Raw genomic sequence first — 27244 nt, 5'->3', positions numbered from 1 at the left:
TGTTTCGATTTTGACAATGGCGGCTCCGCTAAAGCGTCCGTAGCCGGGCCGGAAGGCGGGGCCGTGGATTTTGGTGTAAGGTCTCGGGTAAGGCCATGTGGCGATCCCTCGACCAGAGCCTTAGTAAAAGTACGAACGGGGTATAGCTCTTCCTCCGAGCTATCTTCCATGGCCCCGTAGGCCTCGTCGTCGTCCCCTACCTCGTCGACGACTTCCTCCACGTCTTGGCCTTCAGCGTCCGCTTCGTAGTCGGACTCGACGACCACCGACGGAGGTGAAACTTGAAGTTGAACTTGCTGCTCGTCCGCTTCTTCGTTTATGAAGATGTCCACTGGTGCCGGAGCCGATCGCCGGGCCTCGAGGCGCGCCGAAGCTTGATGGTGTTCTTGGAACGAAACCTGGAACAGGCCATACAGTTGGCCTCATTGTGGTCCGGCGACAGGCATTTATTGCAGACCGGGTGGACGTCGATGTGTGGGTACTTGGATCCACACACGGGACAGTGCTTGAACGGACTCCGCTCCATGCCGTCTAGCTGCGTCGACTGGGCCTCGATCCCCGAAGAGTCACACGACCCTCCGGATATCCGACGCGATGAGTCGGAGCAAGTCGGGCACCGAACGCAAACAATACCGACGGCGAGGAAGGCCTTTTGGCCTGGAAAAAGTTCGTTTTTTTCGATTCCGAACCGGTGTTAACGAAATCACATCCGAACCCAATGGCGGAAAAAAACAATCTAAGGATGGAGTCGATGCCCATGCGCACTGTAGTCCAGGGGAGGAGCCACCTATCTCGTGATACTTCGAAGACTCTTCCAGGACAACAATGTGCAATCATCCGGACCCAACACTAGGCGGCGATCTATGCTATAGATATGAATTCAGCAGCCCACGTGCCCCGAACGTACAGTTTCCCCGACCCCTGCCTTTTGAAGGGCATGAATGTCCACCCAATATGGTTTGGTGAACGTGTGGATTGACAACTTGGTAGCAGCCTTACATGCATCTGCTAGTGGTATATGATCTAAGGACACCACTGTGACTACTGAGAGTGGAATGAGCTCTAGGTACATCATGCAGTGTGTGCTTGCTAGAATTTACCCACCAATCCTCCTGGCCAGCCCTGCCTTAATACTGCCTTAGTGATAGTGTTGCCAAGATGTGGCTGGGCAAATGCAAAGACAGAAAATTGTTGTTTTCCTGATAGTCACAAGCGTAAGGCCTCTTCTGTTAGCAATTGTTGCTCAGGGGAAAAGATGCTAAATAATATATAAACATGAAATGATGAGGCGACTTTTAAATAAACAAGAATTGGCAAAGACAATAGGTTTTGCCTATACAAGAGCTAGTGGCTTTGTCAATGTGTTTTTGCCATGATCTACACTAGTGTGGTTACTGTTCAACAGGGCTAAAAGTTATTGGCGTGGAGTGTCCAAGAGTGGGTTGAGGGGAGTAGAGTGTCATAGACTGGATTTGTTGGGAGTAGCGTGCAGTAGAGTGTCGTAGAGTTGGACTGGAGTGGGGTGAAGTGAGGTGAGGTGGATTGGACTGGAGTGGGGCAGATTGTTTTACATTAGAGTGGGGCTGGTTGGAGCGGGGCACATTGTTTTGGATTGGAGTGAGGAAGACTGGAGTGGGGAAAATTGTTTTGGATTAGGGTGGGGAAGACTGTTTTGGATTGGATTCGGGTGAATTAGAGTGGGGCAGATTGGGATGATTGAAGTCTGTTGGGTCGGATTAGGGTGATGGTTTGGATTGGATTGGTCTGTGGTGGATTGGATTGAGTGGGGCGGATTGGTGTAGGGTTAGGTGGGGTGGACTGATGTGGAGCCGATTGGGGTGTACTGCACAATTATGTGTTAAATCATAATTTCAAAATTACACATAAGAAACAACGTCGCATTGCAATAAAAAAATCCTCATCTTTTAAGAACAGCATGCACAATAAAAAATAAAAGAAAACATGAATGCAAAGTGAGAAGATAAGACTTGGCAAAATAAAGGAAACAACTATAGAAAATGAATCTTTGCAATTTTGTTTGTCTGCCCTGCTGGGCACATTTTTGCCAGTCACACGCCTTCTGTTTGCAGGGCAGACAAAAGTTAAACAGAACAAAATAGTACCTCAATCATGTCGGGAGCAACCGACAGGCACTGGTTAGGTTGAATCAATCAGTGCTTGGTCCCTGCTCCACAGAGAGGGAAATGATGTTAGGTCTGCCTTGACAAATTACAAGGCTGCGAAGAAGAGTGTCACGCAAGCCAATAAATGATAAGCAATGTGTGGGCTCCAAGCCCTTTTAAGTATACAATAGTGATGTGCAAGCGAGACGCATGGCTAGCGCATGCTGTCGCAGGCTCGACCTTAAAAATGGGCCTATGTGCATACCACCATTCTGCCTTTGTGTACTTGCATAATGGGTTCTTTAACAAAGCCTGAAGATTGCATACCCTTCGGAGGGATGTGATAGTCGCAAAACATTAATACATCCGATTCCGAATCGATATTTGGAAGGAACACCCTAAACACCCCCTTTCGAAATACTGATTCGGTATTTGGTCGGAAACAGAAAAATGCATTTTGTAACATGCTACTGAATCGCAAGTCGGTTTTTATACATAACTGTCGTAAACAGCTTAATTCTGGCAAAGAACCTTTTCACAAAAGCAAAAATGCTTTGCTGACCTTCAGCAACAACTTCTGCCTTGTCTGTGTTCAACTCCAGGTACTTGTTCTTCATCCGGTCAGCGACGCATGTCATGAATCTGTGGAAGTTGGTCATTGGTGAATGAGAGGATGAGTTGGGTGTCATCTGCGTAGGATAGTATGTTGAGACCGTGAGATCTGACGATGTTGGCCAGCGAGTTTGTATATGCGCTAAAGAGCATGGAGCTGAGGGATGAGCCCTTGGGTTCGGAGGTGGTAGGCAGACCCTCTGTGTTCTTCCGATGAGGAAGGAGGTGATCCACCTGAATGGCTGTGATTAGGGCGGTCTCAGTGCTGTGACTGCTGCGAAAGCCAGATTGGGAGATGTTGAGTAGCTGGTTCTGCTCCAGGTGTCTTATGAGTTGCTTGTTGATAGTCTTTTACGGTACCTTGGCTGGGAGCGAGAGCAAGGAGATTGGCTGCTAGGTTTTGAGTTCACTGCGGTCGGAGGACCCCAGCGAACAGGTCGGAGGAGGTTTTTTTTGACAAGTCATGTGATTTCGGCGGGTTTCCAGGCTGCAGGAAATGTTGCAGTTGTGATTGAGGCATTGAGCAGAGTGGTGAGTTCCTGGCCAATCCTTTGATACACGAGGATAAAGATGTGCTGTGGGCATGGGTCTGTGGGAGCTCCCAGGTGGATTAATTTCATAATAGAGGTGTTGTCTTAGGTGGAGAGGTGGCTCCGGGAGGTCAGTCTGTGGTTCGTGTCAGTTGCAGTGGCAGCAGATCTGTTGAGGAAGTTCATAGGTGTAGGCTGGAGTTCGAAGTTTCTGTATATGATTGAGATCTTGTCATGGAAGAAGTCTGCAATGTTTTCACCTAGCTCTTGTGGGGTGTGATGTTGTTTTCACTGGCAGCCAGGTTGGAGAATCCCTTAAAGATGTTGAGAAGTTCCTTGCTGCTGATTGTACTGGTTTCAATGCATCCGGGTAGGGCGGTCTTCTTTGATACTCTTAGCAGACTGTGGTAAAGGTTGAGGGAAGTCTTAAAAGTTGCCCTCTCCGAAGGGTCTTTGCTGGGGCGCAATTTCCTCTCTAGCTGTTTGCTGTCACATTTTGCTGCTGAGTTCTTGAGTGAACCAGCTTGCTATTTTAGAGGATCTTCTCTGATTGTTGCTCCTAATGGGGGCAATGTGGTTTGCCACTGGAGTCAAGCAAGCTCGTTTGCCACTCTGGCAATGTGGTTGGCACAGTCGGTGCTGCAGGCATTGACGTTTTAATTTCCCTTTCCAAGGTTGGTGTTGGTAGCTGGGTTGGAGGTGTTGAGGGCGTCAGTCTAGCTGGTTTGTGAAATTTTTCTTCAGCTGCAGTCGGGGGTGTTGGTCATGTTAGGGGTGGCGGTGCAGGGCTGGAAATGCTGAAGTGGACGATGAAGTGATCAGTTCATGTGAGATCTGTGGTGTGGTTGTATTTGACGCAGTTGCTGGAGGTGAAGATGAGGGTCCAGTCTGTCCTGCGGTATGCGTGGGGTTGCACAATCTGGGTCAGTCTGAGGCTGCTCATTTTGTCGAGGAGGTGTGCGGAGGTATTGTTGTTGGGGACGTCAATGTGGAAGTTGAGGTTGCAGAGGAAAATGTAGTCCTTGGAGTCCAGGGCTAAGGGCGCAATGAAGTGTGCAATGGTGTTGCAGAAGCTGGAGTGCGAGTCTGTGGGTAGGTATGAGAGGGTGCCTCTGATGGTCGTTTAGTCATCAGTGTGGAGCTTGACGTTGCTGTTCCATGGGTTGTTGTATAGTCTGTGGTGGTGGTGCACTGTATGCTCTCTTGATGGATGATGGCTGTTCCTCATCCCGGCTTGTTGGTGAGGTTCTGGTGAGTGATTTTATATCCATCTGGGATTGCTGTGGTGAAATCTGAGGCAGATACGGGGTTCAGCCAGGTCTCGGCGAGAAAGGCGATGTTGGATGTGCGGGTGGTGATGAAGTCCCATAATTCAGTGGCGTGCTTGCACATAGGGCACATGTTGAGTAGTAGGTAGTGGAGTTGGTGGGTCACTTCTGGTGTGGTGTGGCAAGAGGCCGGCGTTGTGCTATGTGGCATGATGGGGGTCGTGCTGGCACAGGAGAAGGTTTATGAGCACATATGTCCCAAAAGGGATGCTGGACATAAGGCAGGGAGATCAGCAAGAGTCTACCCTGCTTCCTGCAGGAGGATTGGTGGGTGTACAGTTTCATGATCCCACCTCTACACGAATGGTTGCAAAAACACTTGAATACTGTGTTAGTGCTCAGAAAGCTTCAAGACAGTACAGCACCCAATGGAGGGTGCTCCCATGGGTTTAGTGCTTTCACCTTTCACTAAATCTGTGAGAGTGCATCTTGAAAGCAAATGTCAACGAGTTTCCTGTGTCAGAAAATTTCTGCTGCATAATTCTTAAGGCCATGTACTCTAACGATAACTGGGCAGGTATTCCCTCCGACTGCTGTCTACGGACTGTGGCTAATCCCTACAAGACTAGGTGACCTGCCACCAACGTGTACAGGTGTGGTTGCTTTATCTTGTGAATGGATTTAGAAAATGAGCGTCAGTGTCACCTAGTCATGTGAATAGAGGAATCTAGCCTTCAATGGGAGTTGTGATACCTTTATTGGTCAGTGTTTCCAGCATGTCCACAACTTGGTTGTGTCTGGACATCTAGGCTGCTTGACCTTGTAGTGGTTCTTCCACAGTGTGGTTTTCATGCTGAACTGTGAAATATTTACCCAGTACGAGTAAAGAGATATGGTAGGAGGTAATTCCAGGGACCTGGTGATGAAGAGTTTGCCTGAGGACACTGGTAAGCACAGAAAGGGTACTATGCTGAGTGGGTCAATCTGTTGTCGCCATACGAGTTTTGAAGATTTTTCCTAAACCCTTTATGGTGCTAGCTGTGGGCAGACAATATTGAGTCAGTTGGAGAGAAGACGTGTTTAAAGGTAGACTGTGAGCCAGGTTGTGGAGACAACAGATGCATTTGATGGTAGGGCTATAGAAATGGAGAGGCGAGATTAGAAATATAGGATAGATGGAAGAGAGGTAAAAGTGGAGAATAAGATGGTAGGAGGGAAGAGAGGAGAAGAGGAATTTGAAAGGGAAGCAGGAGTTAAAGAGATAAGAGGGTAGAAAGAAGAAATGGAGTGATAGGAGGTGAGCAGGATGGTGGTGGGCGGTAGGATAGAGGAAGGGTTGAAAGGGTGCAGGAAAGGGGCCTGATGTTGCTGTGCCTGCATTTCTGATCCTGAGTTTCAACATCTACAGGAACACGAAGGGGGGGAGGGGCAGAAATCAGAAAAACTACAGAACAAAGCATCAGACATATGAAGTGAAGAGGACCATGTTTCTTTAATTACTTAACCATTGTCTTACCTGTAACATACAGCTGACTGGGCAGGGAAGCGTTCTTGGTTTGATGGGTAGTGCTGAGCAGTACTGTGGTTGACAGGTCCGGCAGTCCCGGAGACTAGTAGATGCAGGGAGGGTAAAATAAAGGTGTAGAGGAAAGAGAAGCTGGGTTCAGCACATTACTCAAATAGATCAAGTCAGTTTAATGAGACCTCTATAAGCACAACAATTCACTTCAAATGCCTTCTCAACTAAAAAAGGTTCATACTCTTAAAAGGTATCTTCTGGAAGGGTCTCATCTCACTCTTGCAAAGATCCTACAAACATTGATTCTTGCCTCAAACACTCCTTGCGTACCACAGGGCATACTCGCAGTTTGTCTTAAACAGTCCCGCTCAGAGCTTTGCAAGTCAACAGCCTCATGTCTTGAATGCAAGTATTCCAATGCAATCATTTATGAGCCCAGTTTCTCATCCCTAATGAAGCCACCTCTGGAATCAATCAATCAGGTGTTTGTTAAGTGGTACTACTCACCCATAAGGGTCTCAAGGCGCTGAGGAGGGGGCATCACAGGTTCCAGTCCATCAAGGAGGGGGTCTGTTGAAGAGCCAGGTTTTGAGGTTTCTTACGAAGATGGGGAGCGATGTTGTCTGTCTCAGGTGGAGCGGAAGGTCGTTCCAGGCTTTGGCCACGAGGAAGGAGAAGAAGCGGCCTCCCGATCTGGTCTTTCTGGTGCGGGGGACTACGGCGTAGAAGAGCTGGGCTGATCGTAGGGTCCTTTGGGGTGTGTGGAATTTGAATCAGCTGATCAGATATGTTGGTCCGGTGTCATAGAGGGCCTTGTGAGCGTGGGTGAGAATCTTGAAGGTGACTCTAGCTTCGATGGTGAGCCAGTGGAGTGTGCGCAGGTGCTGGGAGATGTGGCAGTGTCTTGGCAGGTTGAGGACCAGATTTGCGGCAGCATTTTGGAAGTTCTGTAGCTTGATGCTGAGGTCTTTGTTTATTCCGGAATTGCCGTAGTCGAGTCTGCTGGTGACCGGGGCGTGAGTAATGGTCTTTATTTCTATTTCTATTTTGGGCATTTGTAAAGCGCCTGGTGACGCCACTGGCGTGTCCCCGCGCTGTAGTAAGTGAGAAATGACCGCCCTCCCGCCCATAAGAAGTTACCTGCTGAAAAGGTGAGTTTTGAGCTTTTTTCTGAAAAGGGTTTCAGAAGGTTCAAGACGTAGTTCTGGAGGCAGGATATTCCAGCATTTGGGAGCGAGAAATCTAAAAGATCTCCCTCCCATACGAGCCTTCCTAACCCTGGGAACCGTCAGCAGTCCGGTCTGAGACGACCGTAACTTACGGGTAGGCTCGTAGTGGGACACCAGATTCTGAAGCGGTACAGGGGCTTTACCATTCAAGATCCGATGACATGTGGAAAGGGTTTTAAACTCAATCCTCTCCTCCATAGGAAGCCAGTGGAGGGCTTGAAGAGCAGGAATTGATGGTGATCTCCTGGGGAGCCTGAGTACAAGCCGTGCTGCGGCGTTTTGAAGGACTTGAAGGCGGCCCATGACCTTTTTCGTGGCCCCCAGATAGAGCAGGTTACCATAGTCAAGTCGTGAGGTGACCAGGGCGTGCACCAGCGTCCTTCGAGCGGAAATGGGAAGCAGATCTAAAACTTTCCTTAAGGCTCTTAGGACCCCGAAGCACATCCCCGTCACCCGGCTCACCTGGGGACCAAAAGCCAGGTCTTTGTCCAGCCACACGCCGAGGTTCTTGGCCTCCTGACAGGGAGCCGGGACCTCACCCAGACAGGGCGGCCACCATGCCGACGACCACGCAGAGGGCCCTCCCCCCACCACGAGCACCTCGGTCTTGCTACCGTTCAATTTTAAACAGTTAGCGGACATTCCTGTGTTCGAGGGGGATCCATTTGAAGGTCTTACGTAGGAGGCGGAGGGAAGCAGGAGGACGAGACAGAGTTGATCTGGCGGTCCATTTTGAACTCTGATTCCCAGGTTATGCGTGCGTGGTCGTGGGGGTGGGTGGGCTTCCGAGGGCAGTGGGACACCAGGTGTTGTTCCAGGCATCGTGGTTTGGGCTCATGATGAGTAATTCGGTTGTGTTGGTGTTTAGTTGTAGCGGTACAAAAGGGGGTGGTGATGGACGGAGCATCTGAACCAATCAAACACTCACACCCAGTCAACAGATCTGGGTTTAATCCATCACCGTTCTTTAGCCCACTCTGCCACCCTAGTTCAGACATGGCCATATGCAAATCAGTCTGACCCTGTGCCTCGTGGAAACAGTCCAGCCCTAACTGCCAAGCCATGCCTTCCCTGGACCGGAATCAAGCTTCCTAGGACCGGTTTCTGGCATTACAGCTGTCTTCAGCCAGGCTTGCTTGAATCCAGTGGCAAAGTGAGCAAGGGACTCACGTCTGAGCATACCCTGCCAACTTATGGCGAACAAAGCGGTACAAAAGGGGGTGTGATGGACGGAGCATCTGAACCAATCAAACACTCACACCCATGGTATGGTAGTGTACTGCTATTACAGGCAACACGTCTTCAATTGAAATGACCATTATATTTGCACAGACATACAGTTTTACTGATAAAAGTATACAGCGCATAGACGATAATGTGTGGAAATGTCAACACCTAGTGTACTGATTTGTTTTGACTGGATTCAAATATTTGTTTTTACCACACATCAGAATTACCCAAATATGTGCTTCATTTGTGCTTTCCATATTCTGAAATATCTGCACAGTTAATTTACAGCCATTTAAATTTTTTGTGCTAGAGAAAAAAAATACCAACGTACAGCACACCCTGAGTAGCCAGCATGATTGTCACAGAAAGAATAGTAAACACCAAGCTCCCTGGAAGACAGAGCCTGCTATTTGACATCTATATTAAAATGCCCAGCAAATGTGACATGAAAAGAACAGGATTTAAAGGCCTGTTTACAGTAATTCAGTTCTAGTGGAAGACTATAGTAAATAGAGTTTGGGCAAGGGAAGGGGCAAACTCAATCTGGACAGCCTAAAGCAAATAAAAGCCAGAAAACAGAAATCAAGTAAATGTGAGCTGCAAACCACAAAGCCAATGGTAAGCAATGGGCAGAATGCATTCCCATGGAAGCTTTTTGAATGTCGCAAACAGATGGAGATGATGGACGGGGCGCTGAAACTTTTCAAACACTCACCCCCAGTCATAGATCTGGGTTTAATCCATCACCGTTCTTTAGCCCACTCTGCCACTCCAGTTCAGACATGGCCATATGCAAATCAGTCTGACCCTGTCCTCATGGGAACAGTCCAGCCCGAAATGCCAAGCCATGCCTTCCCTGGACCGGAATCAAGCTTCCTAGGACCGGTTTCTGGCTATCAGCCGTCTTCAGCCAGGAGTGTGTATTTGTGGACGATGGTGATTCCTCCTCCCGGGCATGTGGGGGGGGTCCTTCCTGGAGATCATGTATCCTTGGGAAATGGCGATGGCAATGTCCGGTCCAGAGGTGGTGTTGGTCCAGGTTTCAGGGAAAAAAGCTACGTCCGGGGTGGTGCTGTCGAGGAGGTCGCAGATTTCGTTGGCGTGTTTGTGGAGGGATCGTACGTTGAGGAGGATGCCTTGCAGGGTCTTCGGTCGGTTATGTTCTTGCAGGCGGGTTGCACTGGGTCTGTGGTCTTGGCGGTGCTGCAGGTGTGCCGGCAGCGGAGGCAGTTGAAGGGTCCGTGGGTGTCGGCTGGTGATGCTAGCTTGCACTTGTTGTTGAGGCCTGGGTTGAGAGCGTGGAGTGCCACTGGGTTGTAGCGTTGGTGGTGCGGAGGTCCAGGATTCCTGGTGCTGGTAGCGGTCGGGTCGCGGATAGGTGCAGACGGGTTTGCGTTTGGCGTGCCAGTCGCTGTGCGGCCGCCATTAAGTAGGGGTCAGGGAGAGCTGGACAGCTGGGAGGCGGGGAGGGGAGCTGGATTGGGCTGGTCGCGCTGTGGGGCGAGGGGCCGTGGGGGCAGCAGCGGTGGGGAAAAGTAAAGGGAGGAAATAAGAAGTAAAGGGGAAAAAAGGGGAAATAAGCAGAAATATAGCAGAAAACAGCGGAGATGCAGAAAAGTGCAGAAAGGTGAAAAATAAAAGAGAGTAGAAAAACGAGTGAAAGAGTGGAGCGAGAGGAAGGAGACCGAGGTCCACTGGACCACCAGGGATGAGGCGCAGGGAAACCTGCGGGTGGAGGAGGGCCTCGATCACCAACACTCGAGAGTGCATGGGCAGGGGCAGGCTTCACTTAATGGTGGAGCTGCGAGGGTGGGGGAGCAATTTCAATGACAATGAGTCTGTGGTCTTGCTCTTATTCCTCCACAGATCCTTCTGTCACATAGGCTCTACTTGCAGTTTACTTTCCCAAAAGGCTTCTGTTATTGTGGCCACTAATCACGAAGCTTCTATTTGGTTGTAAGGCTTCTAACTTCACGTAGCCATGCATTGTAAGAACTACTCTTTCGTGTATAGTCCTAAACCCATTGAAGCATGAGCATCCATACATGGGGAGACTCAGATTTTCTATATTTGGTTAAGATCATTTGGATTGACATATTTTGTTTCTACATCGTTGCCTAGTTATGAATTGTGCCTTGTGTTTAATAAGTGTTTTCATGAGTGTCATCCATATCTTATTACAGGAAGATTTCTTTGATACACGGATTTACAGATCGTTGCTTGAATATTAAAATTGGGTGGACAAATAATACTGATATTCGCCCATTTGGGTTGAATTTGACAAAAGAATCGAGAAGTGACTAACATTTTTACTGAACACAGAGTTCCAGGTAGGAACTGAAATGTGAAAGAGCCTTTGTCTGCACCATTTGGAATTTTGTCTTTTTGGTATTATTGTAAAATGGAATACTTCTCATCTCATTTTGCACTGAAAAGGTACAGTTAAGTGTTTCCATTTGAAGCGCGTTTTTGTTTCGCTATTTAAAGTTGATCAGTTTCGCGAAACTGCCTGAAACTTCAGTCAAGGGAGGAAGGGGGGCAAAGGGGAATGGGGGGGGGGCATAACATTGATTTCCCATGTTAATTCTTATAGGTTAGAACTTTCCTCAGAAAACATGTTTTTGTGACTCGTTGTAAATTCAGCCATTTTCAGGAAATTCATGTTTAAAGAAGTGCTTGGGCTGGGCTTGATAAAAAGTTTGTAATATCTGGACAATTAATCCTGCAGTACCGAAATGGTTTAAAATAGGACCCTCTGATAGGTCGAGGGAGCTTTTTCTCCCATTTGCCACTTTGATATCATAGGACCAGGATCAGTCCCACAGAACTGAGCAATCTAATTTGCTCACCACAACTCAGATGAAAATGTTACGTCAACCATAACAGTATTCTGCGACTCTGTATCCATGCTCTGAACCCCTAGGACTTTTAGGGGAACACAGAGGGTCTCAGGTGGACCATCCTTTCAAACCCCGGGACAAAAAAAAATATTTGTTCCTTGGGTTCCTCAGGGCAGCTTGCAGACTACATTGGTACCATGGGATTGAAGCGTGAGTGCCAACACCTGCAAAAACTATTTAAAACAACAGAAAAAAAGGAAATTTGGCTTGGGTGTCCGCGGGGATTTTCATTTGTGTTGTCATCAGAGCTGTCATTTATCACGTCATGAGTGATGCAATATGTGAGGTCATAAGCAGAGCATAGTGGGTGCGCAAGGTATAATCCGCTTAGTAAACCGCAACTGGAGAAATTCAGTCTTAGAAAGTACATCACTCGACACCTGACAAAAATACGTCAAAATTACTTTCCATACAATGACGGGCCATCCACACCACTCAGGAAACCAATAAAAGGAGTCAAGGAATGTTGCCCTACTAGTATGGCAATAAAGCTGTGCCACCGCCTGTCTTTTATTGTGTGATTGCCAGGGCTCGTTTACCTGAGACTGGTTCCTTGTAGGCTGTCCTGGAGTGCCTGTAACAGAGAATCTCAATTATTTGGTGACATAGAAGTTATTCTGTCACACGAGCACATCGCTAAACAAGCATAATCTCTATAACGAGGGAGTTATGCAAAACAATCCTCTACTATCTGCAGGGATCCCTACAGAGTCATATTAAAAGGAAAGAAAACAGTTACTTAACTGCAGCAGCAGCTACGCACCTGCATGTTTGTATATTTGTGTCATCTACTAGTTGATCAGAACAGTCCTGTAGGAAAGTGGCTCTTTTTGCCATGGTTGCCCCCACTTTTTGCCTGGTATCTGATTCAACTTTGACTGAAAGTGTACTGAGTTCCTGCTAACCAGGTTCTGAGTATCAGCGTTCTTTCCCTAAACTGTACAGTTGTATCCCAATTGGCGCACTGTTGAAAATTAGTACGTTTTGGTGAACATTATCTGCGCCATCTTGCCTCTTCCCCTGATGCCACACTTTTGTCGTGCGCGCCCGCCATTTTTTTAAGATGCCCCGATCAGAGCGAACCCTTTTGCATGCTGCTGGCCCCTGACATAGCCCTTCGCCTTCACTAAGCCTGCACGCTGACCACCCCCTGCTTGCACCTGCCTTGAGTCATAAACCCCTCTTCGGCGCTGCTCTGCCCCAGGCCCTCATCCTGTTCCCAGCGCGACACCTCCCTGCTTCCCTTTCATGATCTCCGGCCCTTAGATGCAAACCCCCTTTTTCCCTGTGTGCCCGTTTTGTCTTCCCCGTTCCCAGGCCGACACCCAGCTCTGCCGATACCATTCCTTGCCCCTCCCCGTACAATAGAAAGCTTCCCCCATCAAAGGATCCCCGGGTTGATCAAAGCCCCCACTCCATGAGATCCGATCGAACCCCCCACATTCCGTGAATCGGCGGAATATCCAGCTGCGTGATACTCATCACCTGTTGTGACTAGGGTGGGGATTTCAACTGTAAATGTGTGTGGGAACGGGCCCAAAGGGGGATCTGAGGATGTCTTTCTGTACATCAAAGTATCGACGAGAATATGTTACATGCAATAAAAAGATAAACTTGTGTATAAGAGGCCAGGCCTCAGGGATGCAGTTAGAGCACCTCAGAACGATACCTTCTGTCCGTTTCGTTGTGTTCTCCTCCGGAGAAAATAAAAACCTTATTTCCTGCTTTCCAGTCTCCAGCGCCTGCCTCTTCATTGATTAAATAACTAGAGGGTCACAGAGGCAATACCGCCGGGCAAATATCGATTGCCCCCGACCCGCCTCAGGTTTTTACAATTGGCGTCCCAAGCGTGGGGCCCATCAGCGACTCGTGGATCCAGTGGGAGAGGTCCCGACGACAGAGTGAACGACTGCAACGATCGGGAGAGCTCTTGCCCAATAGACCCTCGTCTGGCAGCCGATCATCCGAACTTCACTAGTTCCGAACAGACCTCTCTCGAGTGATCTACGGTCCTGACTGGGGACCATCAGGAGTGCCGTGAGAAATACGAGAAAAAGAGGACGATCGGGCGCTGGATTCGGAAGACAAGAAACTGTCCACATGGTCCGGGTAAGGTCGTGTAACCACGACAAGTCGCGAAATAATTGCTTGATTGCTTGTTTGTTTAAAAATACTAGTATTGCTCTTTTTATTTATTTGGAGATTCACTGTCTGCAAACGGAGAAACAACGGGCTCTCTCTTTGCAAGCAGTGGAGGATAGGTAGGGCAGCAGCCGTGCTTATTTTTTCTCCCCCACTCAATAATCACTTGAAACTGAACTGTTGTTCGCAAAACTATTGTTTCCTGGAGATTCCCTGTCTGCAAACAGGGAAGAGACCACCCTTTTTGCAGATAGTGAAAAGGGTAGGTAACGCAGATCTTTGCGGACCTACTCATTCTCCCCATTGTTATTTATTGGTCTTTTTATTATTTTTGATCCATGAGGTATTCACTGCCTGCAAACAACGTTGAATAGAAATATTCTGTCCGGTCTTTGCACCTAGTGATAAGATAGGCAGTGCTGACTTTTTAGTCCCTCGTTACGAGCCGTCATGTCTGTCTTCTCCCCACTGATTAATAGCCTGTTTAGCCCGGACCGAGTATTAGAGGTGGACCATATAGCTCCACTAGAAGGCACCCCTAATAAGGACATGTTCATAAACTATGGATTAGTCACCATAGCCTATAATAAATTGTGGCACAGGTATACCGAAGATAGTCAAGACAAACAGTGGCCACTGGCAGGATCCTTTGACCTTGATAAAATAGAAACGTTAGAAATAGCCCTTCGAAATAATAAGACAACGCCAATTATGCTCGACAGTCTCGGTATGTGGCGCAGAGAGGCTATGCAACGACAGAGAAAAAACGAGGACAAACCAAATAGAGAAATATACCGACAGGACAACCCCAGGACATCGCTACCCACAACTTATCCCCCGACACTATGCAAAAGACGACCAGACTTAGGGCCAGCCCAATGCGCTTTTTGTAGGTATGTCGGACACTGGAAAGCCCAATGCCCGACTCTACTGAGCGTGAGTAAAGGCAAAGGGCCGACAGGAACGACAGACCGGCAGTACAAGAAGAAGCGCGAGACAAAGAAGAACCCGACTTACATAGACAGACCAGACAGAACCACCACGTTTGATTATGCCCGATGGCACAGATTTCGCCAGGACAATTTCAGCGGCATGCTCAAGTTCTCCTAGGTCGGGCAACGTCAAGACGGGAACCCAGCCTCGTTTCAAATTCACAGACGGAAAGAGATAATTATGACCAATAACTGTTTTATATTCGTCTTGGGTCTTTGTATGTCGTACTTGTACTGTCCCCCCGTCTGAGTTTGTGTGTATGTAATGTACAAATCTGCGTCATCCCTCTACACGTGTTTCCGTGTTACTCAACCTCTGTTAGCAGAAACTTAGCATAAAAACAACCTGAAAAGAAAGAAATGGTAAAACAAAATCCGTAGACCATTAATGAACTTGAACTTTTAATTTAACACAACAAACAAGGAATAATAACGGTAAACTGTAGAAAATGAAAGTCAAACAGAACATTCGCCCCCCCCCCCCCTCATTCTGGAACCTTCCAAAGTAGGGCAGGGTTACGGCTACGCCCAACCAACGGCAACCCATATAAGGCGGGCCCGGCCGCCAACTCTTGGTCAGGAAATCTTAACGTATGGGGGAGCCGGAGGAGAGGCAGGAGCCAGCAGCCGGGGCAGTTGTAGGTAGTCCCGCCACATGTCTCCTCAGCCAGCCGCAACGGGCCTGGATAGACTTAAGTAGTCCCGCCACATGTCCAGAGGAGAACGAGGCACCTTTTTTCCTTTTCTCTTCCGTAACAGCCGCAGCAGCTCTGGACGGCGGGATGTCCTGCACGTACCTCCACAACAATTTGTCCAAGTTGGGCTGGGAGGGAGAGGCGACGCGGACGAGCCTCTCCCACCTCCACCGATAGGAGGTCTCCCAGCCCCCGGCCCGACGCCGAACACCCCCAGTCAGGCGATGGTGCCAATACTTCCACAGCACCGAACACACCATGGTGGCACCCCAGTACTTGCGCAGCACCGAACGTGCAATGGTGACCATATTTTCGGAACACCGAACCTGCAATGACTGCACTGATACTCGTACCGCGCCGAATGCGCGCCACAGGTGGCCATGCTCCCACAGCACTGAGCACAGGACTTGGGGAACGCCGGGTGTGGAGAGACCTTCATGCGGGGCGATGAAAAGGAGCGGCATGGAGTGCACCGGGAGAAGGAGACGATGCGAACGAGTCTCCCTCGCCCCCCCCCAGGTGGGGGCATCACAGCTGCACCCCAGCTGAACGTCCCGCTTTCACACAACAGGGACCTCTTCCGTTCACTCCGAAGGATCTCTCCCACTCTTGCAAACTCGACGAGAGTGGCCCCTGTAGGGCCTCAAAATGGCGTCTGGGTCCGCTGGAAGGCGGGCCCCGGCCACTAGAGTAACTTTGACCAGCAATATAACTCGAACATTTGCCCCTTGGAGCACGAGCCCCCATCTCCGACAGCATCTCCGCAGCCTTGAAGATCCTACAAAGGTCCCCGGCGGAACCTTCGGCCTTTGCAGGCTTCCGGTAAGGGACGGCTGCCTTGATCGCCAACGAAACAAACATGACATTGCCACTCCTTCTGTTAGCATGAATTCTAGAACTGCCGAAAAGGACTCTGGTCCAAACTGCCAGTAATGGGAAACATTTCCCCCTGATGCTGCTTCCGGACTGAGCCGGCCCCGCCCAAAATGGCGCTGGTATCAATCGGAACTTACGAACACCTCGTGGTGTTCCTTCGCACTAATATAAACTTGATGTTCTAAGATTTTATATGATCCTTTGTACACTTGGCTAGAAAAGACAAGGAGAACTCACTCGACGAACAGTACGAAAGGATCCACGTTACAAATGTTGATTACAAATGTACAATGTATTATATTTTTATAACTGATGTAAACCTCATTTACGACGCTCACGTACGGTATGCATATAGGAAATCTGATTACCACTATTATGATTATGCTTCTAAATTATGAAAATAAATGCCCCCGAACCCCCAGCCAATTAATAGACGTTTTAGTCTCTTACAAATGAATGAGTAAAACTTTCCGATGTTTTTATTGCTGCAAACGACACCCCCCACTGTACGCACTTTAGCCATTGCCACGACCGGCCAAATACGACCGCACCCTCATAATCCTCATGCTGAAATGATTTTGCAAAATAAAGTTTTTGAAACTATGGACGGGTATTGCATGCTTTATTTTAAAAATGTGGGGTCGGTGGGAAAGTTCTTTTCTGTGCACCCTACTCTGCTCTCTCTTTAAGGTTAAAAGAAGATGGTTGCCCAGCCCTGGAGGACGGATCGGATTGACAACACGACACTCCGCCTTCAAAGTACGCGACTGACTCATGAACTCTCGCGTAGAGGAAGACCTTGACTTCCAAGGATGGGTAAAACGAACGGTGTAAATGAGGGAATGTAAAAGGAGGGTGAAATGAAATAATGTAAATGTGATAAAGTACAACGTTCCAAAGTATCAGGGAACGGAGCTGACCCAAGAACCGAAGAACCTTAGAACGCCACAGCGTTGAAAGAGGTTTAAGGATCCCGATAGTGAGATACATCCTTTGACTAGATACCTCGCACTAAGCACCTCCGGTTACCTTTTTACGTTTCCCCGCACACGACCTATATGGACACACTACCCCCCTCGACTCCAGAAACCATATCCCCGGGGACCCTGCCCCGAGGAGGAAAGACGAGTAAGAGGTAAGTAAAGGACTTATGAACCCATGTGTTTGAATATGCGCGAATGCTGTCTCCCCCAACCCCTTTTTCCTCCCTCTGCAGGTTACATCAGAGATTACAGCCGAGGTGTGGCGAAGATCTGAAGCCTTGCCATGTCTAATACACGAAGCGGACTAGCGCCGCAAGGTGGTGTCTAAGCACGCCTGCAAACTACTCACGTATCGAACAAACCCGGAAAATTAGCGCAACCTGATAAAAAGTGATCACCCTTAAACCAGACCGGACGAATGAACCCATGTCACGTATGATGCGAAACTGTGAGGGAATGTGTGTGTGTGACTGAGGCGTCGACCCAACTGGTCGAAGGACCGAGAATGCGAGAAGTGCGGACAAAATGGTACCTCCTTTCTTCTTTCCTTTTTCTCAAGGCACGTCCCCTCTACCCTGTCTAATGCTCAAACTGCATGATTACAAGATTCTAACGCAGACCCGTGAATGCCCTTTACTGTGTAATGCACTAAATAGCCTTTCTTGAATACACCGCCACCCTCTCTGTCGCACGTATACTATTTAGCCTGCCGTTGCTCGCTCTCTCTCTCTCTCTCTCTCTCTCTCTCTCTCTCTCTCTCTCTCTCTCTCTCTCTCTCTCTCTCTCTCTCTCTCTCTCTCTCTCTCTCTCTCTCTCTCTCTCTCTCTCTCTCTCTCTCTCTCTCTCTCTCTCTCTCTCTCTCTCTCTCCCTCTCTCCCTCTATTTTTGCACTCCCACTCTTCCGAGTGATTAGCCCCGAAATTGGCAGATTGCCACCCCTAGCACACACCTAATTGGCTTCAAATACCGTCCGTATTTGCACAAAAACTTGTCTTTAATACAATCACCCTGAGGCCGCGTCATTACCTCTCCTTTTCCGCTAGAAGTCAATGAACCGAGGTTGGGCCGTAAGGGAAAGGACAGGTAAGACGACAGAGGTTCCCTAATCTGGCCCGAAATAAGGGAACTACATGTCGACGGCTCCTATGGTATAAAACAAGGACCTCAGAATACGCGACCCTCCCCTCCCCGAATTGTCGCAATACCCAAACCAGAAAAAAAGATCACCCCTGTTACCCCCCTGTATCAGCCGCCCAAAAACTGGAATTATGAAACTACCCCTCATTTCCAGGTTGTGAGAGATGGGTCGATTTATGCCCTTACCACAAGTTTCCTATGTCCTGGGTTGTTCCCCCATAAAACCCCTGTCCTTCCTAATTAAGTAATCGGGCTGTAAAAGGTTACGTAGGATCCAGAGTGATGTTTTACAAGGTTAACAGACTAGTCCAAGGTAAAGAAATCATCGAAATGAACCCCGTAGTAGTTGAAAGGCAGGATGCATCGATAGAAAGGAAATGTTTAGTCATGTTCGTCTCTCAGCAAAATACCTGTGTAGTACTATGTTGACGACTCACAGTACCCTTTGTAAATGTAAAACTCTAGAGAACGGCATATCTTTGCCAGGTTCGTCTCACGAAGGTGGGTCACTATCAGATGAACTGTCGTGACTGTAATAAATAATTGTAAAGGAAAGTCATAGTAAATCCAACAGGCCCGTCACCGGTCATTCATATGCCAGTTGTGAACACTAATATAACGGGCATTTTCATTCTTTGCCTGGAGCTGGGAGAGAAATAGACTTTTTGATTATCTTCATCTGCAAATTCTCTAAAGACTGTCTTTTCAAACTTGTTTAAGGGTACTGCTGTTGGAGGAGAGAAGGACCGGATGTGGGAGCACGAGGCCTGACTACAGACTAAGGAACACCTGCGACATTAGCCAAGGCGAGACCACGACAGAAAAGAGCTGCAGGACGAGGCACTGTTTTCGACAAACATGAGAAGAAAGGGTCGACCTGATGCCCCTGCTCGATGTCCAGTGTCTGTCGACAAGTCCCCGCTCTCTGAATTCGGTCACACGCCCGCCTATTTGAAGTCTCTCGTTCCCCTAGTTTGTTCCTAATTTGGCCTTGCTCCATCCCCCCTTTTCCTCTGACCTACCCTATGGACTGTTTTGTACGCTCTTCTTCCATCTGAACTTTCTGACAAACACCTCAAAGGACACAGGGCGAAAAGGACCTTTTCGACCAGAAACGCGAGGAAAGGGTCGTGCCCTGCAACACAGAACTTAGAACAGAGCTGGACTTGTAGCTCCACCGCCGGTGCTCAACAGCGCCAACGAAAGGCAACAAAGAATGATGAGAACTCGTTAAACTTCGAACATTTGACGTCCCCAATCGCCGTTTCTGCTAGACCTCATTTCTCTCCCAGCCGCCATCGTATTGATCATGCTCCAATCCGAACCTGATATATATGTAATAACCTGCCAGTATGAAATATGCTTGCTGCTCTCGCTACAGATCGTTTTTGTATTGCATTCCTATGACTTTCCTGCTAAACAAATTGATCAAAGTTTATCAAATAGGCCCACCTCCTAAAAACTAGAAATGTTAAAATGTATTGTTTACAACTCTTTTCCTCTAGGGTTCCTACCGTTTTCTTTCTCATGCCCACCACAATAGAACCGAGTAGAAAATGAACCAGCAAGATGTCTTGAATATGTTAAAGGGAGGACTGTTGAAAATTAGTACGTTTTGGTGAACATTATCTGCGCCATCTTGCCTCTTCCCCTGATGCCACACTTTTGTCGTGCGCGCCCGCCATTTTTTTAAGATGCCCCGATCAGAGCGAACCCTTTTGCATGCTGCTGGCCCCTGACATAGCCCTTCGCCTTCACTAAGCCTGCACGCTGACCACCCCCTGCTTGCACCTGCCTTGAGTCATAAACCCCTCTTCGGCGCTGCTCTGCCCCAGGCCCTCATCCTGTTCCCAGCGCGACACCTCCCTGCTTCCCTTTCATGATCTCCGGCCCTTAGATGCAAACCCCCTTTTTCCCTGTGTGCCCGTTTTGTCTTCCCCGTTCCCAGGCCGACACCCAGCTCTGCCGATACCATTCCTTGCCCCTCCCCGTACAATAGAAAGCTTCCCCCATCAAAGGATCCCCGGGTTGATCAAAGCCCCCACTCCATGAGATCCGATCGAACCCCCACATTCCGTGAATCGGCGGAATATCCAGCTGCGTGATACTCATCACCTGTTGTGACTAGGGTGGGGATTTCAACTGTAAATGTGTGTGGGAACGGGCCCAAAGGGGGATCTGAGGATGTCTTTCTGTACATCAAAGTATCGACGAGAATATGTTACATGCAATAAAAAGATAAACTTGTGTATAAGAGGCCAGGCCTCAGGGATGCAGTTAGAGCACCTCAGAACGATACCTTCTGTCCGTTTCGTTGTGTTCTCCTCCGGAGAAAATAAAAACCTTGTTTCCTGCTTTCCAGTCTCCAGCGCCTGCCTCTTCATTGATTAAATAACTAGAGGGTCACAGAGGCAATACCGCCGGGCAAATATCGATTGCCCCCGACCCGCCTCAGGTTTTTACAGCTACCTTTAAGACCTGTGTAAGTTCTTAGGAAATGGTACCCCGGTACCAAGGGCGTAGGGACTAAGAGGGCCCCTCAGGGCTGCAGCACAAAGTTTGCCACCCTAAGGGACCCCTCACCAAGATCATGCAAACTGCCATTGCAGGCTGCGTGTCTTGGTGTGGACTAAAGTAAAGAGTCGACATAGGACACACCCCTGTGTGCCATGCCTTCAGACAATCAATCAATCAATCAATCAATCATAGCATTTGTATAGCGCACTACTCACCCGGCGGGTCTCAAGGCGCTTTGGGAGGGGGGTCCGCTACTGCTCGAATAGCCAGGTCTTGAGCTGCTTCCTGAGGGTGAGGTGGTCTTGGGTCAGGCGGAGGTGGGTCGGGAGGGAGTTCCAGGTCTTGGCGGCCAGGTAGGAGAAGGACCTTCCTCCTGTTGTGGCTCTTCGGATGCGGGGGACGGCGGCGAGGGCGTGGCTGGTTGATCGGAGCTGGCGTGTGGGAGCGTAGAAGTTGAGGCGGCTGTTGAGGTATCTCGGGCCTTGGTTGTGTAGGGCTTTGTGTGCGTGGGTGAGGAGCCGGAAGGAGATTCTCTTGTTGACCGGGAGCCAGTGCATGTCTCTCAGGTGTCCGGAGATGTGGCTGTGTCGGGGGATGCAGAGGATGAGTCTCGCTGAGGCGTTCTGGATTCGCTGGAGTCTCTTCTGGAGCTTGGCGGTGGTTCCGGCGTAGAGGGCGTTGCCGTAGTCCAGTCGGCTGGTGACGAGGGCCTGGGTGACCGTCTTCCTGGTCTCGGTGGGGATCCACCGGAAGATCTTACGTAGCATGCGCAGGATATTGAAGCAGGACGAGTAGACGGCGCTGACTTGTCTGGTCATGGAGAGGGAGGAGTCCAGGATGAAGCCCAGGTTGCGTGCGTGGTCTGTCGGTTTGGGTGCGGTGCCCAGGGCGGGGGGCCACCAGGAGTCGTCCCAGGCGGAGGGCGAGGAGCCCAGGATGGGGACTTCCGTCTTGTCTGAGTTCAGTTTCAGGCGGCTGGTCATCATCCACTCGGCTACGTCTTTCATCCCTTCGTGTAGGTTGGCTCTGGCGGTGGCGGGGTCGTTGGTGAGGGAGAGGATCAGCTGGGTGTCGTCGGCGTAGGAGATGATGTTGAGGTTGTGTTGGCGTGCGATGGCCGCAAGGGGGCTCATGTAGACATTGAAGAGGGTGGGGCTGAGCGAGGAGGCTTGAGGAACGCCGCAGATGACTTCGGTGGCCTCTGATCTGAACGGGGGTAGGCGGACTCTCTGTGTCCTTCCAGCGAGGAAGGAGATGACCCACTCCAGTGCCTTCTCCTGGATTCCGACGTTGCTGAGGCGCTGCACTAGGGTGCGGTGGCAGACAGTGTTGAATGCCGCGGAGAGGTCTAGGAGGATGAGGGCCGCTGTTTCTCCGTTGTCGAGCAGGGCTCGGATGTCATCGGTGGCTGCGATGAGGGCGGTCTCGGTGCTGTGGTTGGCCCGGTAGCCAGACTGTGAGAGGTCGAGGGATCCATTAGTCTCGAGGAAGGCGGCCAGTTGCTTGTTGACGGTCTTCTCGATGACTTTGGCTGGAAACGGGAGGAGCGAGATGGGGCGGTAGTTTTTGAGTTCGGTGGGGTCTGCTGTTGGTTTTTTCAGTAGAGCGCTGAGTTCGGTGTGCTTCCAGCTCTCCGGGAAGGTGGCGGTGTCGAAGGAGGTGTTGATGATGTCCCGCAGGTGGGGTGCGATGACCGCGTCGGCCTTGTTGAAGACGTGGTGAGGGCAGGGGTCGGTAGGAGATCCGGAGTGGATGGCGTTCATCGTGCGGATGGTGTCTTCGGTGCTGATCCGGGTCCAGGCGCGGAGGGTGGTGGTGGGGGCGTTGATGCGGTCGTGGGGAGCGTTGGTTGAGTGCAGAAGCTGTTGTGTATGTCAGCGATCTTGTTGTGGAAGTAGGAGGCGAGGGAGTTGCAGAGGTCTTGGGATGGGGTGATGTCGTTGTTTCCGGCGTTGGGGTCGGAGAGCTCTTTCACGATGTTGAAGAGTTCTTTGCTGTTATGTGCGTTGTTGTCCAGTCGTTCCTTGAATGCGGCTTTCTTGGTGGCGTGGATCAGTTGGTGGTGCTTTCGGGTGGCGAGCTTGAGGGTGGTCATGTTGTCCGGAGTTGGGTCTCTTCGCCAGGCTCTCTCGAAGGCTCGGCAGTTCTTCTTGGAACTCTTGAGTTCGTCGGTGAACCATGGGGCTTTCTTGCTGCCGGGTCTGTTAGGCGGGGTCCTCAGTGGGGCGAGGTCGTCTGCGCAGTTGTTGATCCATTTCGTGAGGTTGGCTGCGGCCTGGCTGGGGTTGGCAGAGCTAGTGGGAGGGTGCTGGCTCAGGGATGCGGCGAGCTGGTCGGCTGTGATCTTGTTCCAGCTTCTTCGTGCAACCTGTTGCTGGTGGTGGTGGATCGTGTTCTTTCTGAAGCTGAAGTGGATGCAGCTGTGGTCCGTCCAGTGGAGTCCGGTGGTGTGGCTGAAGGTGATGTCCTTGCTGGATGAGAAGATGGGGTCGAGTGTGTGTCCGGCGTAGTGGGTGGGGGTGGTCACCAGCTGCTTGAGACCGAGGTTGGCGAGGTTGTCCAGCAGGGTGGTGGTGTTGCGGTCGTTGTTGTTCTCCAGGTGGAAGTTGAGGTCCCCGAGGAGGATGTAGTCAGCGGAGGGGAGGGCGTGCGGGCAGATGAAGTTGGCGACGTCTTCGCTGAATTATGTGCGTGGTCCCGGGGGTCTGTAGATGAGGGTGCCTCTGAGGGTGGTCTTGGGGTCGGTGTGGATCTGGAAGTGCAGGTGTTCGGTGGTCGTAAGGGTGTCGTCGGTGTTGGTCGTGATGCGGATGGTGTTCCTGTGGATGATGGCGATGCCTCCTCCCGTCTGGTTGGTGCGGTCCCTCTGGGTGATCTTGTAGCCCTCCGGGATGGCGATGTCGGGCGCTGAGGAGGCGTTCATCCAGGTTTCCGTGAGAAAGGCAACATCTGGAGATGTGGTATCGAGGAGGTTCCAGAGTTCGACGGCGTGTCTGTGGACGGAGCGGGTGTTGAGCAGGATACACTTGAGGTGGTTGCTGCTGGTGTTCGGCTTAGTCGGTGCTGGTGTAGTGCCGGTCCGGTTGCAGGTGTACTTGCAGGAGTGGCAGCTGAAGGGTCCGTGGGTGCGTCTCGGGGTGGCTCGGTAGCATCCCGGGATTCGGCCGGTGTTGAGTGCGTGGAGTTCGGTGGAGTTGTAGTTCCGGCGGGTGGGTTGGTGCCTGCGGGGGCCAGGGGTCCGGCGCTGGACGCGATCCAGGCGCGGACGGGCGCAGACGGGCTTACCTTTGGTGCACCTTTGGCGCTCAATCGGTGCTCCCGCTGCGCGCGTCCGCTGCGCGGTCGCTCAGGGGGCGTCATAAGTAATGCGCCGGGAGGGCGGGTCAGCTGGGTGGCGGGAGCGGGGCGGCCAGTGGGCAGGGGGGGGGCGGAGTCGGCTGGAGGTCAGTGGCGGGAGGGAGGGCCGAGGGCGGCTCAGCGGCGGCTGTCGTCCGGCGGCTGGAGAGGAGAGCTAACAGGTAGGGGGAGAGCAGCAGAAGGGGGGGAAATAGGGGTACAGAAGGCAAAAGGGGAAGGTGAATACAGGAGGCAGAAAACCAACAGAAAAACCAACAGGCAAAGGGGTTACAGGCGGAAAAAAACGGAGGAAGCAGGAGGGGGGGGGGGGAAACACAGAAGGCAACGCAGTCAGCAGGCAGCAGGCAGCGCACTGGTAATCAGCGGGCAGGAGCAGCGGTGGGTGGGGGCGACCTCGCCTGGAGCAGGCTCAGCGGTCGCTGCATGTGGTGCAGGTAAGTCACCCTTACAGCAGGCCTTACAACTCTAAGGCAGGGTGTACTATACCCAATGTGTGGACATATCTGCCTGAATACATATGACCCTGTGATATCTAAGTACATTTTTAGATATTAAAAGTGAACAGGGAAGTCATGCGGAGTACATGTGCTGGGCACTCATGGCACTCATGACTACGTGTTTTCTAGCTACATGATGGCTTCACAGTAACCTCGGATATTTGGTACCAAACATCTTGTATTAATAAACCCACACTGATGCCAGTGACGAATTTATTAATGTATGCACCCAGAGGGCACCTTAGAGGTGCCCCCTGAAATCCTGCCACCACAGATGAGTTTCTGACCCCTCGTTGATCACCCGTACTCTCATACGGTAGGTAAGGAACAAAGCCTGCTCTGGGCAGAGGTGTTTACCCCTCCTCAAATGAGGATCTACATACCAAGGCAGGAAGCTTCAAAGGCTTCCGTCACCTTTGTTATGCGACCACAGCCTCTCCAGGTAGTGGAAATGGCAACCACCTTGTCCTGGTCCACTTTTTGGCTGCAAGACAAGTGGGAAAACTGGCAAAATAGGAGGTGTGTCCAACTCCCAGCTAGTACCCCCCATAAGGTGGGCTACCTGATGTGGACACCACCTTTCAAATTCCACCATCTTGTTTTGGTGGAATTAGATACTCTAGGGACAGGGTTATGTCCACTTCCTCCAGGAAGTGGCCATATAGAGGGTGTAGAAACCTTAAAGGTAGGTAGCCCATTGGCTACTACCTGTCATTGCCCTTAACGCCCCAAATTAAGTATTTAGGTGGCAAACCTGAGCCCAAGAACCTAAATTCGAAGGATCAATAGAAGAAGGACGAAGAAGATCACTGCTCAGCGAGAACTGAAGACGAGCTGTGAACGTTTGGCGCAAAACCCTGCCTGGTCGCAACTCTCTCGATATTCGCGACAGAGTGGCTCATCCCGCAGCTGCAAAACTATCACAAACTCATGTAGCCTGCCAGCACTTCGAAAATCGCAGACAATCTCCCTTGGGGTAGAGGAGCTATTCCTACGCAGTCCACAGGCACTGAAAAGCAGATTGTGGTCCACCGCCTAGCAGCTCCCTGGCCCAACTGGCGCTGTAGCCGACCAAGAAGAGGTACCAGTCCTCTGGAGGGTCAGATCTGTCTCGCCACCAAGTGAGAAGACACCCGGACCAATCGGAGCCATGCAGCACCAATACACTGGCTAACTGCCACCAAGCACCAACAGTGGGAGTCTATTCCGTATTCTTACTGCACCATGAATGAGCAGCCATCGAGCGACATGAGCATCATTGAGACCCACTTCGTGAGTACACAAGCTGTCCCGCTTTTGCCTGCTCCTTATGTGAAACCGCAACTGTAAGGATCTGCTTCGCACACCAAGCCCAGCCCACCTACCTACTTTGCACTCGAGCCTCCCAGCCCAGGTACTGAAGAACCGACTGTGCTCCCTTGCTACCAGGACCCTTGTGACCCGAGCCCCCATTTGGGAGTTCCCGGACTTGTCCCCCAAGTCCCCCTTTGCAGCTTGTTTCTCGGTGGCCCCCCTTATCGTAGCACCAATCTACCACCCCGACCAGCGATGCCCCCGGTAGAACCCAGGCAGGTAACAAGAATTTCATGGTGGTACTTTGGACCTTAGCCCACTACAACCCTAAATCCCTAAGGAGCCCCCCCTCCAGAAACAGACCGTAAATATATGTATACATACTTGTCTTTTTCCCCAAGTTCTAGGTATCACAAAATATATAAATACAAGTGTTATGTTTTTAAATTGATCTCAGATTTATTCTTGAGTGGGCGGCTCATTTATTGCCTGTATGAGTACAACAAATGCTTAGAACTACCCTCTGATAAGCTTAACTGCTCACCGACACAAGAGAGTATTCGTATTATCTGTTTGAGCTTCTGTAAACCAATAAGGCTTGCTTGGACTCTCTACACAGTGTACTTCATTTTAGTGCACTATATAGACAGCCAGCTTCCGCCATTAGCGGTTCAGCCATGGGGTCTAAAACTTTGCGTTTGCTGATCCCACTTGGTCAATAGGTGATTATACGAGTCAATCCACAAATTGAATTTAGTTAAATACCTTTTTTCCAATTTGACGATTTTTTCTACATTTAAAAAATCTGTACAGTTAGGGCCTTGGCTATAAATCAAACAGAGAGTCAGGTCTTTTTAAAAGTGTGTTAGACTTTTTTTTCTGTTTAATCAGATCCCAACTATTGTAAAACTTGAATGAGGCAGAGGGTAACACCCAGGAACTTAACCTGGTCCCTTTCCAGAAACGTAAAGTTGACCAAACTTAAGGGCCTCTGTACAGCATGGAACCTTGCCATGGAGACTAAGCCTACCAAGGCTCATCTCTAGACTCTACCTCCTGAGCATGATAGAGCCATGGCAATGGAAGGAAACACAAATGACCCAGAGGATGCAGGTGCCAGTATTTTGTAAAGCGCAACAGCTGCCCAAGCGACAGGGCGTCCCGGCGCTAGAACCAACATAACCAACTGGGAGGAAGAAGAAGACCTACAGGGGGGGGAAAAGATGAGTTTTGATAGCTTTGCGGAAAGCTAGGAGGTTGTCGATGCAGCGGATGTGGGGGGGGAGGGAATTCCATAACTTGGCTCCTAGCAGTCTGAAGGAACGACCTCCTATGCGACAGAAC

The 27244-nt window shown here is 50.2% G+C and overlaps 1 protein-coding gene across 1 annotated transcript in view; it reads right to left on the bottom strand.

Moving 5' to 3' along the window:
- LOC144773182 (MLX-interacting protein-like) overlaps positions 1 to 27244 on the bottom strand; it is a 170670-nt gene that overhangs the window by 34569 nt on the left and 108857 nt on the right. Inside the window, exons 11-12 of the mRNA XM_078658093.1 lie at positions 11951 to 11985; positions 6050 to 6143 (exon numbers count right to left, since the gene is read on the bottom strand). Coding sequence (XP_078514219.1) covers positions 6050 to 6143; positions 11951 to 11985 — 129 coding nt within the window. The remainder of the gene's footprint in view (positions 1 to 6049; positions 6144 to 11950; positions 11986 to 27244) is intronic.

The sequence above is a fragment of the Lissotriton helveticus genome, chromosome 1_1 (assembly GCF_964261635.1).
Source record: "Lissotriton helveticus chromosome 1_1, aLisHel1.1, whole genome shotgun sequence".
In the NCBI taxonomy this organism is placed as follows: Eukaryota; Metazoa; Chordata; class Amphibia; order Caudata; family Salamandridae; genus Lissotriton; species Lissotriton helveticus.
The sequence above is the reverse complement of the archived record's forward strand: the minus strand, read 5'-3'. Positions and strand labels throughout refer to the sequence as shown.